General features: G+C 40.7%; 1 protein-coding gene across 1 annotated transcript in view; it reads left to right on the forward strand.

Annotated features, from left to right (window-relative positions):
* Positions 1–17,688, forward strand: part of ASPG (asparaginase) — a 49,880-nt gene extending 32,192 nt beyond the window's left edge. Inside the window, exons 11-16 of the mRNA XM_014957402.1 lie at positions 119–214; positions 1,102–1,265; positions 7,882–7,968; positions 14,898–14,997; positions 15,343–15,401; positions 17,270–17,688. Of these exons, the coding sequence (XP_014812888.1) occupies positions 119–214; positions 1,102–1,265; positions 7,882–7,968; positions 14,898–14,997; positions 15,343–15,396 (501 nt within the window). The 3' untranslated portion in view covers positions 15,397–15,401; positions 17,270–17,688. The remainder of the gene's footprint in view (positions 1–118; positions 215–1,101; positions 1,266–7,881; positions 7,969–14,897; positions 14,998–15,342; positions 15,402–17,269) is intronic.
* The last annotated feature ends 1,669 nt before the right edge of the window (positions 17,689–19,357 follow it).

Consider the following 19,357-nt stretch of genomic DNA (forward strand, 5'->3'; position numbering starts at 1 on the left):
CCAAATGACTAATTCAGATACTTTACATGAAAGCAAAAGCAGTGTGTTTTATGACTTGGACACCAATCATATTAGAGGGAAGGCTGATATTAAATGTTTAATTGTACTTGTTTCTCAGGAGTCAGAAGCCGTAAGAGATGCATTAATTCCACCTTTGGCTTGTGCTGCAGCTAAACTGGGCGACATAGACGCACTAAGAGCCATAGCAGAAATGGTAATGTAAAATTAACAGTTTGTACAAAACACAATTTTTTAAACAGAGCTGTAAATGACAGGGGGAAGCTATGCTCACTGAGAAGCAACTACCTAAGTCTTAGAATTAAAATGCTTTAACTAATGCAGTTGGATTCTAGGCTTCTCAGTCTTTGCCTTTGAAAACTGGTATGTTCTTTCCCCTATCTGGTTCTCAGCTGTTTACATTTTCTTTTGAACTGTGAAAATACTGGTAGATTAAAATGCAAGTTCTTATCTGCTAACTTTGGAACACTTTAAAATGGTTTGTGCTGCTTTCTTTCGCTTAACTTTCTTTATGCATATTCATAGTATCCAGCTTTTGGATGTAAATCTATCATGATTTAAAAAAAAAGAACTTGAAAATTATATTTAAGCAAAACACGGTGCAGTGCTAATTCAGGATTTTTGGCTCTTCCCATAGCTCTAGCTTGTGTTAAACCTGGAAAAAGAAACAGGCATTTCCCTGTATCATCTTCTACACTACTTCTTTTTTTTTTTTTTCCTCTCTGCCTTGATTTGCCCTACCCATGAGACTTTGGTAGTGGATCTTAAGAAAGGATAAATATATCTGGAAAATAACAATAAACTAAAGCGAGTAGAACTAGCAGACTATAGACACAAAGCTGCTGTATGGCAGACTGCAATAAAGGGCATATCTGAACAGGCTGTTATGGCAATACATGTAGAGGAGGGGAACGTGCAGAAGGTGGAATAAATATCGTTATTGGTGCTAAAGCAGTGCTACAAGATAAACGTTAAGGACAGTGGACAAGCTTAATATCTTGGCAGAATTACAATGTGGTGTGTGCAACAACTTAATACGAAGTGATTGTCTTTTTAGCATGTGAAGGATCTGTCCTTTTGTAGGGTGGAAACTTGAGCTGTGGAGACTACGATGGCCGAACCCCACTTCATATTGCAGCCTCTGAAGGGCATTTACATTTAGTTGAGTATTTGTTGACATCTGGCGCAACTGTTTATGCTAGAGACAGATATGGATCTACCCCACTGAAGAATGCCATCAAGTTCAGGTAACAAAACAATTTATACACCACTCTGTGTAAAGTTTATAAACCTACTATCATTTTGGATTTAAAGTCCATCACTGTGTTTTGGTCTTGTTTTGTCTCAGGAGTCACGTGTAAATGATACCAGTTAAAATAACACAAACCAACTTCATTTCCAAGAATGCGACTAGTCTAAATTAAAAGATTTTTTTAAAAAATTATGTGAAATGAAAGCAAACAACTTGGTATGCATGCAGAATTTTAGCATAAGGTAACTTATTGCTGCCTTCCCGCCAAGACTTTGTCCATAATTTCAGGACTCCACTCTTTGTTATGAGGCTACCTTATAAAACAGAGGCAAACTGATCACTCCTTTTGACTGTCAGAAGTGAGAGTGCAGGACCAAGGGCTATCTGTTTTCTTTCTACCCTCCCCTTTCTCATCAAGACCAGACTGTTTCAATTGGCACAAAATATACCGGTAGGTTGACATGTTTTACTCTTTCCCTTTCACCAGTGCTTTCCTGAGTCTCTTGCTGGGTGACTGGTTTTTTTGATTTTTCCCTTCCTCCCACTCCTAATTATATGGGATGGCTGCACGGCTCTGCCTGCTTTGTGGATTTCCTCTTCCTGTTGTTGTGGATGTCAGCAGTTCTTCAATGGTAGTCATGGACTGGTCTTTTCCATGTTGTATAGTCCTAAGGAATGGCCATAGCATGGAATAGAGAAGTTATCAGATATCAAAATTTAATTTTAAAAGGCTTAGTTTATATAGCCTGGGGATTCATAGAGCCATTGGTCTTCTAACGTGTTGGAAGTTGCACGCCCTAATCTCTGCTTGTTTCTTTGATCCACTTTCAGCTCCTTATCTCATATTCAGTCTGTAGGATTGCAGGAGAGAAGCTTTTTTCTTCTGTGAAGGAGCTTGGAGTGATAGAATTTTCACGATCTTCATGGATGTCTGTCCCCAAATATTCCTATAGCTTTTTAACGTTGACAAGTTCACCTGGTCTGTCAGGCCGGAGTTAGCTCCCTGGGAGGTCTGACAGTCCTCATTTTGTATTGGCTGCAGGAATAAATTGAAGGCTTCTTTTGTGTCTCAAAGACCAGATGTAGAAAACTCAACAGGTTCTATTAACTTGAGACCTGAAGTTCTGTGTGGCCACACTGAGCTATTGCCATACCTTCTGCATGGTCCCTGGTGGCTTTGTAGTTGTTGCTTTATCTTATGAATGTATAAGCCCTTCAATGGCAAACCCTCAAAGTCTTAAAGCAAAAACAAGCCCAACAGCAAATCAAACAAATAACCTCGTAGCTGAACAGAGGTGGCTCTGGTCCAATGTGAGAAAATGCTAAAGCTTTAGATACCATTAGATGTTCCTGCAAATCAGGCACCTACTTTTTTTACCGCACCCATCTACCGCCTGAGGAATTTCACATGAGCTTGTTGTTTGGATTCCTTAGCATTGCCACTCCTATATTAGACTCCTACTATGACTCTTAAGCTCTTTAAAACTGCACACCCATTTTGATACAGGGAATTGTAAAAGGAAACTGCACCATAACCATTTTCAGTTTCTCTTTTTGTTTCTACTGCTGGAATGAGAGGAAGAGTTGACTTAAAACTAATCTCATAAATGGGTATTTATGATCTGCTGTGCACTCGCATGGCATTTCACACTGATAAGCACATAAAGGAGACTGGTAAAGATCAGACAGCTGTATGTATGCGTAATCAGATACCCACTAAAAAGATTTCTGCTAGAGAAATATTTAAATTCTATTTATGAAACAATTGCGTGCTGAAAGTGAAGAGATTATCCTGATGCAGTGTACAAAGTGGCAGAGAGAGAAGGGGGAAAACTGATCTTAATAAGCAGTCAATGCTTTAAACTGTTTAACATTGTAACTTTCTCAATTTTACTAAATATTGCATCAGCGCAATCCCATTTTCTGAGAATTAGTATTTGTTTAATTGGCATTTAACTGGGGTACAGTATCCACTCATCTTTAAAATAGCTTTCTTCCAGTTTTTTAAGCCACATTTCTCAGTGGCTTGCCTTTTAACCTAGCATGCGAAGCTATATAATGATGACTGATTTCTCTTTTCCATTTAAAAATTTGTAAAGATTATCAGGAGTTGTCGTCTTAAAAGCTTCTTAACGTAGCACTGTCAGCTGGTAGACCAGGAACTTGATCTATATCAGTGAAAGTCTCTTAAATTTTGACTTTAAGTGACTCTTTCTTTGTTTCTTTAGATGGTAAAATGTGGAGTCCCTTTCTAAATAAGAAATAAACGACTGGATTTCCGCTTTTTCATTTGTAACTCTGCAATTTGCATGTAGTCTCATTCACTATATGCATGAAGCTAAACAGACCACTGTTAATTTAGGCCAGTTGCTTGACATATCAAAATTAGTAGCGTTCTTTTAATTTCTTAAAGTACCCTCAAGGGATAATTCATTTTCAAAACAATAGAATAATATTTTTTTAATAACAGAAACTCTCCAAGCAGGAAAATGTCTTGAATAAAAATTGTGTATATTTTATGTAGTAAAAGCACTTCCATTTACTTGTAGTGCAGTGGTAAAAGGTTGAAAATGGGGTGTTGTTCATACAGTGCTGTGAGAACATCAGATTAGAGGCAGTAAAATTACCTCCCACGTAAATATGAATTTAAATACTTGATATTTTGCAAGGTTACATTTACATTACTTCAGGAAATCTAAGGCAGAGTGAAAATCTAACCACCACGGACTCCAGAAGCTCACCGAAGCCTGTTCTTACAGTATTTGAGCCTGAAATTCCCACTGATACCATGTAGGAAACCGAACAAGTGAAACTAAGCTGATCCTGCCGTAACCATTCCAGTTGCTAGGGGAGCAAGCAGTACAAAGAATGAAGCCAGTCAAGTTTGGATATACATTACACCTGCATTTCTTTAAAGAGAGTTGGTGGAAGGTGTGCACCCTAAGGCCCCAATCCCGCAAACTCTTACATGTGTATTAATTTCACATGTGTGATTCATCCCTTTTGAAGTTGATTCACTTTTGGTAAGCGTCTGCCAAGTCGGGGCCTAAGATGATACGTCCTCTGCAGCACCTCGATTGCTGTGAATCCAGAGCCCTTCCCAACGGGTAAGAGTTCGGATGTCTTTGTCTGGAACTCAAACTTCACTCAGTGAACGTTGAAGACCACACCGGATCATTTCTGTTGCTACTGATCCATTAAAATATTGGTATAGATTGGGTTTTTTATCACCAGTGTTATCAATACTGGAATCTACTGGAGGGAGACACTAAAAACATTTTTTGTCTCTATTTGTTTTTTCTTTCGGAGAGCAGATGAACAACAGTGGTAGTATCAAAAGGCTAACTTAAGTAACATATGCAAAATAGCATTGTCTCTACAGGCTATGTCTCACCAAGAATCACAGAATTGTAGGGGTTGGAAGGCACCTTCAGAGAACATCTAGTCCAACCCTCCTCCAAAAGCAGGGTCACCTAGAGCAGGCTGGACAGGAACACATCCAGGCAGGTTTTGAATATCTCCAGAGAAGGAGACTCCATAACCTCTGAGCAGCCTGTCCCAGTGCTCTGAGCCACAGTTTGGTAACAGAGCACTAAGAAAAGGGGCAGTCAGGAACAGTTGGCAGGTGACAATAGCTCCTCATGGTTTTGCTTCCCAGATGGGGCTAAACTGGACAAGCAGCTGTGCACCCCAGGCTAACATGGTGATGTTGGCCTTCCCTCTGCAACTTTCATTGTCCAGCAGTTGCTCTGCTCTGGGTTTTGTGCTGTCACCTTAGAACAGGAATTGCATTTGAACCGCTCCCAAGAAGTTCGTGGCTCTTGACATCAGCTGAACTTCAGATTAGCTGAACTGTGACCCTTGTGAGGCTTTTGGAAAGCCACAGGAGAGCAGCACTTAAAGAAACAACTTCTAAAGGCAAATACCTCTCATGTGCCGAAGACATAATAGTATCAGAAAATTCACAGCCAGCCTCTTGAAATATGAGTAATGCTCTTGTGGTAGGTACAAGACAGAAGAAGTGGTGCTGTGGATAGGGCTTGAGTTTCTGCAGAATGTAGATACCGTTTGGATGCAAGTAGGAACAGGCTGTGGTGCGACCTACCTCCTGCATAGTTTTCATGTTGAGTGATGGGAATGTGTGAGGTGGTCCGTTTGCTTTCTTGGATGGACAGGCTCTTCATAGTCACAGTACTAAATTTAACACTTTTTACTTGCATGTTACTTTTTGTCCCTATTCTTCCTCTCCTTTCCCCTCCCCTTAACAAGCAGTGGATACAACACTTCCTCTTCTTCCCATCATACTAAGACGTTACTTTTTGTCCCTATTCTTCCTCTCCCTTCCCCTCCCCTTAGCAAACACTTCCTCTTCTTCCCATCATACTAAGAAACATAATTTTGAATGATTCTTAGTTATTGGCACTGTACTTCTATTTAGAAATGTTTTGTTGTAAGCATGTGTTGTAAACACTGTTAGTTTCAATGCCTAAAGATTTATTTTATTCCAAAGCACTTTTTTTCTTCATTTAAATTTGCTGTATGAAACGCGTGGGGTAAATTCCCCCAAATCTGTCTTTGTCAAAGACTTAGAGGGTCCCACTCAGAGTAGTAATGGCTGTGTGGCTTGGTGGGACGTGAAGTGCTTTCTGGAGGGAATCCTGCTACCAGTGAGGACTAAACAGTTACAATAGGGGAAAAGAAAATCCTGGTGCTTTGCTAGAATCCAGAGATATGGACTTCATAGCGGGAGCACATTGAGGGAAGATACCACACAACATCACGTGCTTTGCTGCCTTTTATCTTTTAGCAATGCTTTTATTTTAAAAAGTGCTAGTTTCATGCTGTGATTTCGAGTATAAGGTGAGAAATGAGGAATACTCCAGAGCAGTTGTTGGAGACTAAGCGGGCACTCCCCATGTTCAATTCTGTACCCAATGTGAGCTTGAGTGAACAAACATGTTCTGCTTTAATCTATTTTAGGTCAAATTTCTTTTCAGCTAATTGCTGTTCTGCTTAAAGGCTGAACCAAACATTTCATACACGTAGAATTCATTCTTCGCCACAGACTGAAAAATAGGAAGCCGCGCTATTATTTACTGGCTCAAGGAGATGCTTGTGGATGACTAGCCATGTCGTAAGGGACCCACCTGAGAAAATATTTTAGATAACTGAACAAACTTGCAGCATGTGCTGTTCCAGCAATGCTTTGCCATGAAACAAAGAAGGATTTTATTTTATTTTAATTTTTATCTGTCAGTTGAAGCAAAGTATAATTTCAATAAATCTGTCTGGTAGGTTAAATAACCTATGTTTGGAAATGCAAAATTATTCCTGTAGCATCTGTATAGTTCTTTATGTACTTTATAAATTAAGATCCTATATGCAACATATAAGCTTATGTAGGCTTAATATGGATAGCTGTAAAGTATCATTCTCTTTTCATTCAAGATGGAGTTTCCTGAAAAGAAGCAGAGGGATTAGATAAGCAGTTTATTCCAGTTCTAAAATGGAAAGGCCCATGCAAGTGAATTAAGCAGAATGTGTATGTGAGCTTATTTCTCATTTTTAGTTAATACAGAGGAGTTTTTAGGTAATGAGTTGGGAAAGCCCATATATTTCCTGTTACAATGATATGCCTAACTCTTTGTTTTGAAGTGTTATGGTACAGCTTAGTTAAAAGACATACTATGAAACTATCCCTGATCTACTGGTGTCATCATGCTTTTTCTGGAGAAAAAAACTGTGTTTGGATTTGTAAACTAGATCATTTGTTTAGCAGAGGAGCACGCAGTCACCTCCTTTTCAAACCAAATTCTAAACCTTTCAATAAGTCACTTGTGAAAAATGCATTTTGCACATTTTTCATCTGTCATGTTATTTTCTACCCATGAGAGTACCTTTAGAAACCAGCCTCTTCAATAGACTTTCTCAAGCGTGTGACTATGGCATAGTAGTTGGCTGGTCGTGCTTAAATATTTATTTGTGTCTTGATCTCAAAGGAAAGGACAAGGAAGACCTCCTAAAGAGTCCAGGTGGAAATAAATAATAAAGGTATTGGGAGGAGGGAGCTAGGAAAAGGTGTGCGTTTGTGGGAGGTTCATAAGAATACTTACCACAGATTCGAAGCCCTAAACACCTGATTAGCTTCTACATTAACCTAAAGATTCATTGTTTATCTGCAAGACATATGCTTTCTTTAAGAATGATATATATGGGCATTGTAGTCTGTAAAATACAGGAATGATGTTATGTACTAAATGTCCTCACTGTTTGCATGTCCTTCAGTCACTGGTATTTCAAGTGGTAAATTAAGCTAGCACTAAGGGAAAGAAAATAAAAATCTCTTTGAAGAGAAGGGATGCATCCCTTTCATTTTCAGAGCTGAACTTAACACTTCTGTGAGCTTAGTGTGTGAGGGATTTTTTGATAGAAAGGACAGACCTGTTTACTCCATCTGTCACCTTGGAGAAGATTCATTGGTTCTGTCATGGTGGTGAATATCACATAAGAACTTTCACTGACTGTTTGTGTAGAGGAGTAAGGCTGGATTTAAGGGAAAAAAGATTACCAGTCAAAAAACTTTCTCTGTTTTTTGTATTCCTTTCGTAAAGGCACATACAAGTGATTAATTTGTTACGAGAAACAGGAGCGCACCTTTCGAGCCATGACTTGGAGAACATTGGAACGAAACTCTGCAGGTAAATGTGATATGAAGTGAGGTGGCCCTAAAATTGGGATGGAGGGGGGTGTTTTTTGAGAAGAGATCCTCAGATTGGAGAACAGTGTGTAGACAACTTCCAAGGAATAGTTGGGTCCCTGGCACATGACATGGCTATTTCTGTGCTAGACTAATGATAAGGAAACAAGTGAAGTGATGAAATTAAGAATCAAGTCTGTGTTGGAGCATCAGTATCTCAAGAGAGGTCCAAAGCAGGGAGTATTGTGGGGATAAATGATCTGGAAGCAAATATGCCCCATTTTTTCCATAAACTGTCACTGGGGAAGGGTGAGGAGGAATCTATGCGAGGTGTGATTTAATAGTATCTCTATTTGAGAATAAAACTGCACATAGTGCATCATTTTTATTTTCTTAAAATCCACTTGTCACTCATATGGGAATGCCTTCTACTTTAACTAGTGTATAACATTGTTCTTAAAAATAACTAAATCAAATAGACAAATAGGTTTAACCCCAAAACCTTTGAACAACTGCTCACTGTCTCTGTATTTAATTTTAAGAGGCTATAATCCTCTGTTAAAGCTGTTTTTCTGTATAGTTGCTTTTAATATATAAGGTGGTTTAATGGTATGGTATATATTATGAAAAGAAATAGATGCTTGATTTTATTTTTTCCGGTACTGATCCTGAATTACAAGTTACTCTGAAAATTCTAAGAAGGTCTCATGTATTTCCTAAAATTACTTGCAGTTTTTACTTTATTTCTTCTTCTCGAAATGAGACAAACCCTGAGTTACTGACCTTTATATCAGGACTTGGCAGGAAACCCTGAGACTTTTAGGGTCCAGCCAGTGCTGTATATTGTGTACAAAACTATAAGGTCAAGGTAAAGCTTCTGTGTGTTCGGTATGGAGACTGGACTCTGTCCTCTGGGTAGTTCTGGAATCAAGAAATACTACCTGGCGTGTTTCCCTTGTAGTAACACGCTCAGAGGAGACTGGGTAATAAGACTTTTACCATGAAGTTAAAATATGCACTTCCCAGGGCACTGCAAGTGATGGGACACAACTAAACCCTTGGTTTGGCGTAGATTCCATCCGCCAAGAAGGCCAGAGGAGTGGCTTGGGGAATGACATTCCTCTGCAAATAAATTGGCCCCTTACTTAGCCCTGGTGCCACATGCAGAACCAGTTTGGCTAGCTGACCTGGGAGTAATATGTCCAAAAAAAGAAAGAAGAGAACAAGGGTCCTTTAAACAAAAAGTGGTTCTGAATCATTCTGTTACAGCACTTTAAGGAGGATCGTGCACCCTACATCTGTATTGCACGGTCTCCTGTTGTTCCAAGCTGATATTTTGATAACAAACATTTAAGATATTCACCCCACATCTGTATTGCGCGGTCTCCTGTTGTTCCAAGGTGATATTTTGATAACAAACATTTAAGATATTTCGAACTGGCATTGATGGTTTTAGGTTTGCTATAAAAACAATGTAAATCTTCCAGGCAGAGGGCGGGAGCGCATGTGTGGGCAGGGGCTGAACGAAGACTCAGCGCAGAGTGAGAGGGGAAGAGGCTCCCCTACCTTGGTGCAGGGCAGGAGCTGGGGCTGTGGCTTTCTCCCAGCTGGAGTGGTGGCCGTGGCCAGAGAGATGCCCTCTGGCAGACATCTGTGCATGGCTCGTACCAGCAGCACAGCCAGCCCAAGGCAGCGGGCAGGCTTGGAGATGGGGCTGAAGTGTCTGTCAGTGGTGGCTCTTCCTTACGCTGCTTCTGCCGAGCTGAAGGGCTTGCTTTTCTCTTGCTGTTTTAGAGGGCCTGGCATAGTCTTTTGCACCACAGTAGACTTTTTCCACAGAGCGTTATTCAGATGCCTAAAAGTTGTTAAATCTGAGGTATTGGTCTTTGTCCTTCTGCCAGAATGTCTCAGATATTTTTTCTGGAGTATCCTCAGGTGACCTGACTGATACACTCGTTTTTCCAGCGTGCACGGGCTCACCCCTCTGTCCTACCTCTTACCTCCTCCTTTTAAGCCTGCTCTTTGCAGGCACTAGCAGCTTCATAGCAGTCAACATATTCACATGCTCAAGCTGCTTACAGAACAAGCTGTTTATAGCATCTTCCCTCCGTCTAATCTGAACTATTTTCCTACATCTCCTCTATCTTGTAACATGCCTTAAGCCGCCATTTGTTTGAATTTGTCACCAAGGCAATACGTCAACTTCTTGAACTTTAGAACGACAAAACTGCTTGCTTTATGATCATCTCTTGAGTTCCTGCACTTGGCTAACTTAACTTTTTTTTCTCCCATACAGTTCTCTCTGAATTAGAAGCTATAACCACGTTTCCCCCTTTGCTACTTACCTATTCTCAAGCAAACTGGCTTTCAGAGAAGACCGTGAGCAGCAATTTTTGTATCCTAATACTGTTTCCTCAGCTTCCTTCTGCTTAGACGTATGATTTTGGAATAGAATAGTTCAGTTGGAAGAATTTGGAGCTAAAATAAAAATAAACGTGCTCCATTGGCACTGGTGATGTTTGAGAGTGAAAGGAGCACCAAACAGAACTGAGAGCTGGACAGTGTCAGCAGGAGCTCTTGTGTAGAAGTGGAGATGCACATAGGTGCAGCCAAGATGACCTGGTTATTAAATCTTTCATGGTTTCTTTTGCTGTGGGGATTTTTTTTAGGAAGCGAGAGGTGCTAGTCTGCTTTTTGGAATCACTTTCTTGATATTTGGTATCTGGTCCATCCATTGGCACTGGTGATGTTTGAGAGTGAAAGGAGCACCAAACAGAACTGAGAGCTGGACAGTGTCAGCAGGAGCTCTTGTGTAGAAGTGGAGATGCACATAGGTGCAGCCAAGATGACCTGGTTATTAAATCTTTCATGGTTTCTTTTGCTGTGGGGATTTTTTTTAGGAAGCGAGAGGTGCTAGTCTGCTTTTTGGAATCACTTTCTTGATATTTGGTATCTGGTCCATGGCTTTGCTTTGAAATGATAGAGAGTTCTCAATGTTAGCAATCTGCTTAAAAATGCCAGAATCTCATCTCATATTGTAGTAGTATTGTCATCTGTCTGCAAAACCAAACCATGATGAGATAAATTGGGACAGTCAGACTTATTTTGAAGGCATAACAAGTTCTGGAGTTGGTAAACAGTTGCTTTGTGTTTGTTTTTTGAAGGAAAAAAGCCTGTATAGAATTGAGATACTCTGTTCAAGTCTATACTTCACAAAATTAAATAGGGACAAAAAGCCAAACCAGCTTTCTCTTTCATAAAATGGTATAATATAATGTACAATGAAAAAGCCAAACCAGCTTTCTCTTTCATATTCTTAGATTTCATAAAATGGTATAATATAATGTACAAGGATCCAACCTTTCAAAATCAGCAACTTTCAGAATAAGATGCCTCTTCAATTTAGCATAAACTTGGGGGTGAGGCTGGGGGAAGAAGGATGAACATTCCTCTGCAGGAATTAGGACCAAGCTTCTAATGCCTGCTATCTTTCAAAGAAGTCTGTCTCAACTGAGAGAGAGCAGCCTTTCAAAATTGGCAACTTTCAGAATAAGATGCCTCTTCAATTTAGCATAAACTTGGGGGTGAGGCTGGGGGAAGAAGGATGAACATTCCTCTGCAGGAATTAGGACCAAGCTTCTAATGCCTGCTATCTTTCAAAGAAGTCTGTCTCAACTGAGAGAGACGTGGAGATACTAGCTAAGATCAACACTCCCAAGTGTGTTCAGGATAGAACAAACCAAGCTTTGTGCCGGACTTTTAACTTGCTTTTTGAGGATTTTCATTTAAACAAAATAAAAAGGGGGGAAAATTAATATTTTCTCTTCTGTCAGGATGGTGATACACCTGAAAAAAGAAAGTTTTTCCCGATTGTTTTATCTGGACACTGAAAAAGCAGAATTGCTGAAAAAGCAGAGCTTTGTGTCCCTGGGAAAGATGAAATCCTAGTACCTGAGGAAGCAGGAGGGAACCCCAAGGTACAATTTCACTGTACTCAGTACTTCCGAGATCTAGAACTGCATTGGCCCTTGTCCTTCTAAACTCTCTGAGACCTGAGCAGCTTTGCTCCTGGTACCTTGACAGCATCTCTGTAACTCAGTTTGCTTGGTGCTAGCATGGCAGGAGGCACAAAATCAGAGCACGTAATTGCATTATCATTAATTCCACTATCACTGTATCTTCGCTCTGTCATCGTCATGGCTATGTTAGCCATGCTGAAACTGTGAAATGGGTACATAAGCATTTTTTCTAAATGCAAGAGTATTGACAGGCAGCATACCCAGGATTATCTGCTATAAAAGGTACCACTCAGAGTATAGTAAAATGTGATGAAGTAGTTCTTTGTCAACAAAGTGGGTTTTAAACATCCTGATAAGTGTACATTGAAGTTATTTTTATTCCATTTCATGATATAAAAATGATGGACTTGCTCCTTAGAGGATGCACTTGTAGTTGGAATTGCTGGCATAACTGTCTTTGAGAAAAATACAGAGCAAAAATCCCCACAGTGTATGTTGAGGAGCCCTATGTATGTATTTAACTATAGGAAGTACACTAAGAGTGTAAAGGAAATACAGATGCATTTGGCTTGACTACAGAGATTTGGAATTGGAGAAAATGTTTTGTGGTGTTCTTGATTATAATCAATGTAGTGAATAGCAGGTATCTTATGTTTAGAGCAGTATCTAAATTTTCTCACAAGCTGTGTCACGTTTTGTTCTCTGGGTCACAGTCCCCATAGAATACACTTCTCACTTGATCAGTAAAGGGCTGCTGCAAAATTGAAGATACTTCTGTATAGTTGGATTGCTTTAATGTCACGGAAGGAGACCACTTCACAGTTTTGACCTCTGGCAATGTGGGTTAAATTGCTCTTTCTGAACAGGTGCTATTAGGCAGTTAATTTTCAAGGAAGTGCAGTAGTCCGTGTTTGTTGCTTACAGTGATGCTGGCTGAATTGCCTGGGGTTTGTAGGTTGGTAATATTTCTAAATGTGCTGGTCTTTGCCCAAAGTGATTTCCGCTTTGCACGTGGCTGAACGATGAGATTCTGTTTGGCAAATACAGTGCTTTCCTGTCCGCTGGTGGAGATGCTTGTGACTCTCACTAGGTAGGCTTTTTGTTTGCTTCTTCCTTAATTCTGGGATCTTCCCATGTCAGTGGCAAGAGACTTGTCTCTGTAAATAAAGACAATTCTTGCGTTCCAGAAGTGACTGCTAAGCAATTTCTTCTCTGCTTTACTAATACTTACACATTTTCTTTACTAATGCTTACTTTTTCCTGCAGTTTCCTTAAGGACTTCCCATGGAGCTTCCTGTTAGACCTCCTTTGCCTTCCTCTGTTTCCTTATTGCTTCTGAGGGGCCTTTTTTTTGTGCTGGAAGTTTTCATTAATGATTTACTGATCCTTGTCTTCCTGATGTCGAGCCGAAACACCGTTAAACCTCATAGCACCCCACCACCACTTCCCTATCCCCAAAAGGGCCCAGCTGTAGGTCTTCTGCCCTGCCTCGGGGTTGGTGGGGTCGCATGGAGGAACACAGACAGAGACCGTTTGCTTTCCCTTTTCCTGTCCAACCTCTGGAACTGCTGCAAGCAAAAGCCTCTCTCCAACTTTATCCTCAGACTGCTGCAATTAGAGGCTTCCACTGAAAGCATTTTTTTCAGGTACTTAAGGAGATGTAATCAACAACAGAAGTGATTTCAGCCTAGCAGAGAAGTGAACGCTGCAGCCTGGCTTTCAGGGGGTTTCTCCATAAGCTTACCTGACTGTCTGCCCCTTGCATCTTCCAGCCTTCTCCACCCTCCGCCAGGTCTGCCTGCCTTGGTTGTCCTACACAGGAGCCCGTCACCGTCCTCCATCCCTGCTGCCAGCAGTATGACGTTCCCCCACGGCGAGCACTGTTTAAGGCAGCAAACTCTAAACTTATTAAGTCTGGGGAGGGTTCCCCCTCTCTTAATGAGATTCAACCTCACTTGATGATTATCTGTGCAGTTCTGCTAAAGCAACCTGCCAAGCGCACGGCAAGCTCAGGTCTTGAAGCCTGATGGATGGTTGGTATCTTGAGAAAACTGGGGGTGGTTCTCCCAGCCCTGCTGTCAGCTCAGCCTGACCACAGTCTTGGTACAGATGGCCATGCTTTTGCAGATGTACAGGCTGTTAGCTCCTCTTTTACCAAAATAAAAGCAAAAAATCCAAATGAACCTTAAGTCTCATCCATAAGGATGAGACTACCAGCAGATGTGTGAAGAAACAATCTGGTGTACGTTCCTCTGGAAACTTTAACTTGCCTATTTGTATATAATTAATTTTGATCCATTCTATTGGTTATACATGGCAGATAGAGGTCATGTTTGAAAAGCTTGGGTTTTGTTTTTTTTTTTTTGCTTGCTGCCCATTTAAATCTTAAAAACTCAAAGAATTGTAGCCGTGTTACTGCCCCAAATGGTATCATCACTTCTGATGGCAAACGTAGTTCTGCAAACTTGGGAAGGGGCTTTCTTAATGGTTTTCAATCGGGCAGGCTGACCCCTACCACCATCTGCTTGTGCTCTCGCTCGGCTGCATCTTGATTTATCCATTGCCCTCCTCCCCCCTCAGTTCATTTCATGAGATAAATATTGTGTTGTGAAATATGAAACTACGTGACTTTTTTTTTTTTTTCCCCTTTGGTCATAGTCACACCCACAACGTGAAACTAGCCTGTTGTAAGTACTTATAGCACAGCCCTATTAATTTAAGGAACTGATTCATCAAGCCGTGCTGCTTGCTCAGCTCTTCAGAGCTGTGGTAATAGTCTTCCTTCACCTCACCTCTCTGCCCTGGCAGCCATCTTGGGCCTTGCTCTGCCTCAGCGTTTGCCTGCTGAGCTCATTGCCACCGAAAGGGACCAAAAAGACTTAGAAACCCTTATTAACTATTCTTTTTCCAGCCTGGCAGCTAAAGGCGATGTGGATGGGCTCTATGCCTGGTACCTGGCCAGTGCAGACCTGGAGCAAACTGGTTACGATGGCCGGAGTCCCCTGCAAGTAGTAAGTGTGGATATGGCTGCACCCTGCATGGCACGCTAGCTGTGTGAGCAATAACACACGTAATAAAACATTAATACTAGCAATAACACACTAATATTAGTTTGGGGAAAGTAAATGCTGCTTTGGGGACCATAAGCCGGATTAGAGTTTGTTACAAACTCAAGTCTGGTGCTGTTCCAAAGTAATAAATTGCTGGAGCCTGAATTTTCTCATCCATGTCAGAGGAATTAAAATTTAAATTGGATTTTAATTATTCTGTGGTAACACATTCGTACTTCCCACAAGTAAGTATTTGCATGTCCTGGTGCACAGGATGGCAGGATTTATTCATGTTTCTACTTACAGGCAGAGGCTACAGGGCACAAGGAGGTTCTTGACTTCCTGAGACAAAAGCGGTAGAGAAGGTAAGATCTCATTTTCAAGCGCTGGATTTCTGAAATGTACAGATCAGTATGTACATGTATGAAGGGGGAGTTTGTATTTAGGCCCTAGCTGTCCCTAGAGTTTCTGGGTTCAGCTGCTGTCCCTGCCTTAGTTTCTGATATGACTCCAAATACTTCAGTTCTCCTTTGTAGAGCGAGGCTAATGTTTATTCCTCTTTCTGCCTGAGCCTGGAAGTGCCTTTTTTTATGGTGTGTCCCACAGCGTGGTTCTGAACGTGGTTGGGAATCCAAATGCTACCAAAATAAAACCATTGAGGGCAGAGATGTCCTTTTTTGGTTGGGCTGTTGCAATAAATTGCTTCTCTGTCTTGTCTGCCTTAGAGAGGAGATGCCTTTTATCGGACAGGGTGCCAGGCCTGGTTTTGAGGGTGCCAGGCCTGGTTTTGAGGGTGCCATGCCTGCAGCACAGGAGCCTGCCCATCTCCAGTAGAGCTGCCGGGCCACCACAGCCATTTGGCTGCACAGATTCCCACTCGGGAGGTCCTACTGTGGTACCTACAGCATTTCCACCTGTGCTCTCCATCCACCTTTTAAGGAGCACCTTACACTAGCCCATCTTCTAGTGTTCTCTGCTGCCTTTCAGCAGAGAGCTCTCCCAAGGAGTTGCCCCCTCTCTGGGCACAGTGCTATGGCCTCTCTCTTACTCAGACCTTAGATGTAGCTGCCTATCTTTAAGCTGAAAGAGGAGAGATTTAGATTACATATTAGGAAGAAATTCTTTCCTGTGAGGGTGGTGAGACACTGGGACAGGTTGCTCAGAGAAGCTGTGGCTGCCCCATCCCTGGAGATGTTCAAGGCCAGGCTGGATGGGGCTTTGAGCAACCTGGTCTGGTGGGAAGTGTCCCTGCCCATGATGGGGGAGTTGGAACTTGGTGATCTCTAAGGTCCCTTCCAACCCAAACCATTCTATGATTCCATGGTTGTCCCTGACACGAACTCCCAACATGGATCTTTTTTGTGCTGCCGACACCCAAGGTGTGTTTCCCTGGCCGTGTGCATGTGAGGTGGGTGCGAGCCTCGTGTTCAGAGCATCAGATCTGACCTGTCTTTCTACAGGAGGCTTGTCTGGGCGTTTGACCTTCTCCAGTGCGGTGCTGTAACTGGAGACATCTAAAACACTCGCCTTTCATTTCTCAGAACTCCTTTCTGATGCAATACGTTGTTGATTTAGGTATCTCTTCTCCAATGTATTGGGAAGTCTAATCCCTATTTAAATCTGGGGAGGAGATGATCTCCTTTATTTAGTAAAATTGACACAAAATCTAGTTAAAGGTTTGGCTGCCTCACTTCTTGTGTGTCCTATTTGATCAATGAGAGTGAATTAATGTGTATATAAGTGGGGAACTGCAACTGGAACAATAGCATTTTTTCATTACTGTGTACTGGTCTAAATGAACATAGGACAGAATCAGGCAAATTTTTTTTTGTTTTCCTGTAAAGTTTTGGGGTTTCTTTGTTTTTCGCTAACATGGAAAGATTAGATAAAATCGGTCTTGAGCATTTAAATGGAAGTTTTCCAGTGTCCAGGATGAAGACGCTAAAAATACCTTCAGAATATGGGTTATGTTGCAAAGGCATTTCCATTTTCAGTGAAATATGTCTGCGAAAGTCACTTTTCTTTTGTAAGTGGGGAGTGAATGTGTTAAATCCTCCAACTCCTACGTGGATCATCTCCTAATTCCTTTGGACTGAGCCACCAGTCGTGTAGGCAGTCTGAAGGAAGTCTTCATGACTGCATGAGAACTCGCTTGGCAGGCTTCGGGGCAATCTCTTCTCGGGAAGGTTTTGGGTACCGCCTAGTTCTAAACATCCATTTTCTCTTTCTCCAGAGGCTGTAGAAGATGGTCACTCCTTTTCAGAAGTCCCAGCTTTGAACATTAATGCTGTTAAGCAGTTATGGGAGGAAAAAAAAGGAAAGGAACAATGGTGGCTGTGCTTGGAGCATGGAGGAAAGCCACAGCTTAGAAATATTCTTTACTTAGGATCGCATTAAGTTCTTGATGATTTTTCTAAAAATGATTTACTGCTGTACCTTTTAATGACATTTTTTAATAGAAATATTTATAAACAAGTGAGGCTGGAATGTGTTGCTTTTACTGTACAAGTTCTGTTTTTAAAGAGGCCTTTCTTACGTTAAATCAGTATTGCAGGCATAGCAAACAGAAATGCTGTGGTGAATTCATACCCAGAAAAAAAACAGTGGATTGTGCATTTCTGGGTTTTGACTAATAAAATCTCTGAGGAACAATGTTGGTTTCACTTTGTCTGTTTTTTGCAATGGCTTGTATCACTTCAGTTGCAATTACAGCAATTGTGAGTGTCAGTGCAAACAATTGAATCAGTCATGGGCATCTGCCTGCAGTTGTGTACTAATCTTCACCAATGTGTCACTATAAAACCTCACTTAAAATGAGTAGGAGGCAGATGCCATAAAGCATGTTTGTGGGACTGTCTAAGTGAATTGATTGTTTTGTTTCTAATAGCATCTTTCCCACATCCTGACCGGAATATAATCAAGATTGCTACATGCTGGACACATAATTCTTTGGACTGTAAATGTGATCTCAGTATTAACAGACCCAAGTTTAAAGTCCTAACACTTTCAGACTAAAGAAAAAAAAAATCCATATGTAGCTTTACAGCTGTGCCTGCCCTAGAATATGTAAACGTAGAGAATACTTCAGGCAAATGCATATTTTGGAGATGGCAACTTTTAATTTCACCTACAGCTTCTGCAATAATCTATGTGGATTTTCTATCTGCTTCATCTGAAGGGAATCTTTGAAGTGCAGATATTTTTTTTTTTTCTTTTTCCTCTTTATACTCTGCAACCTTCCCACAGCTCTTCTTATCATGGAGAAAAGCTGCATGGACTACTTGCTGAGCCTGCTAGTATTAAAAGATTCCCAAGGTATGTTGCATATCCGATTCCTCTAAAAGAAGGTAGCTGTGCATGTAATCTGAGGAAACACTGTATATACTCCCGTTAAAAACAAAAGAAAAACATAAAAATGCCTGATTTCTTTAATGTTAAGAGTAGTGCACCTCTTTGCTACAGTCCCAAAATGACAACTGTGCTGTCTCATTATTAAATACATAGCAATAAACATGCTTTAGATTGAATAAAATTAATACAGAATTAAGTAAATGAGATCTAAAATCAAAAATCAGGCTTTGGATTCATCGCCTTTTTGGTGTCTTATGTGTAAATATGTAAATGTGATGTATGTAACAAAGTAATGTTTGTGTAAATTTTTACGACTGCGAGAAAAGCCTTGCGTAGACTCGCGTTCCTATGGTATTTAGACTTACTATAGTAACTCTTGCCAAGTCAGGAGTCTAAAAGTTGATACACTGAACTAGGAAATCCCTTGATAACATTCTTTGCAAGTGACTTTCTTGTGATGCAGTTATTTTCTTTTTTTTCCTGCGATCCTCAGATGCAATAATTTGTCCATAGCAGCATCCATTCTTTATTTCTGTACCAGAACTGACTGCAATGTATACAAAAGCATCAATATTTTTCTCATACTTTTCAAAAAAGGGCTCGTCTGGCCTACAGAAAACTTTCTAAACATTAACAGTCTTACATTTCCAAAATAAAATATCCATGTGAAGTACAAAACATACTTTCTTTTTCTGTTGAATAAAGAATGGTATTCTGGTGTGAATTACTCAAATAACAGGTCTCAACAGGAGAACCAAAGGAGAGGGAAGAAAACAGACAACCATTTCCTTCCTGCGTATGAGCCAGGTAAAGACACGAAGGGCAACAGAAATGGAATCTGGGAAGAAGAGTTTTCATTAGAAGCTTGTAAAGCTAAAATGAAATGGTTTTGGCCCTATTTACAGTGAGAATAAAGCAGTTGGCTTCTTTCTGACGAACCTTTAGAGAAATATGTATCCTTTTAATATGT

This window comes from Calidris pugnax, unplaced genomic scaffold (genome assembly GCF_001431845.1).
Source record: "Calidris pugnax isolate Ruff unplaced genomic scaffold, ASM143184v1 scaffold211, whole genome shotgun sequence".
Taxonomy (NCBI): domain Eukaryota; kingdom Metazoa; phylum Chordata; class Aves; order Charadriiformes; family Scolopacidae; genus Calidris; species Calidris pugnax.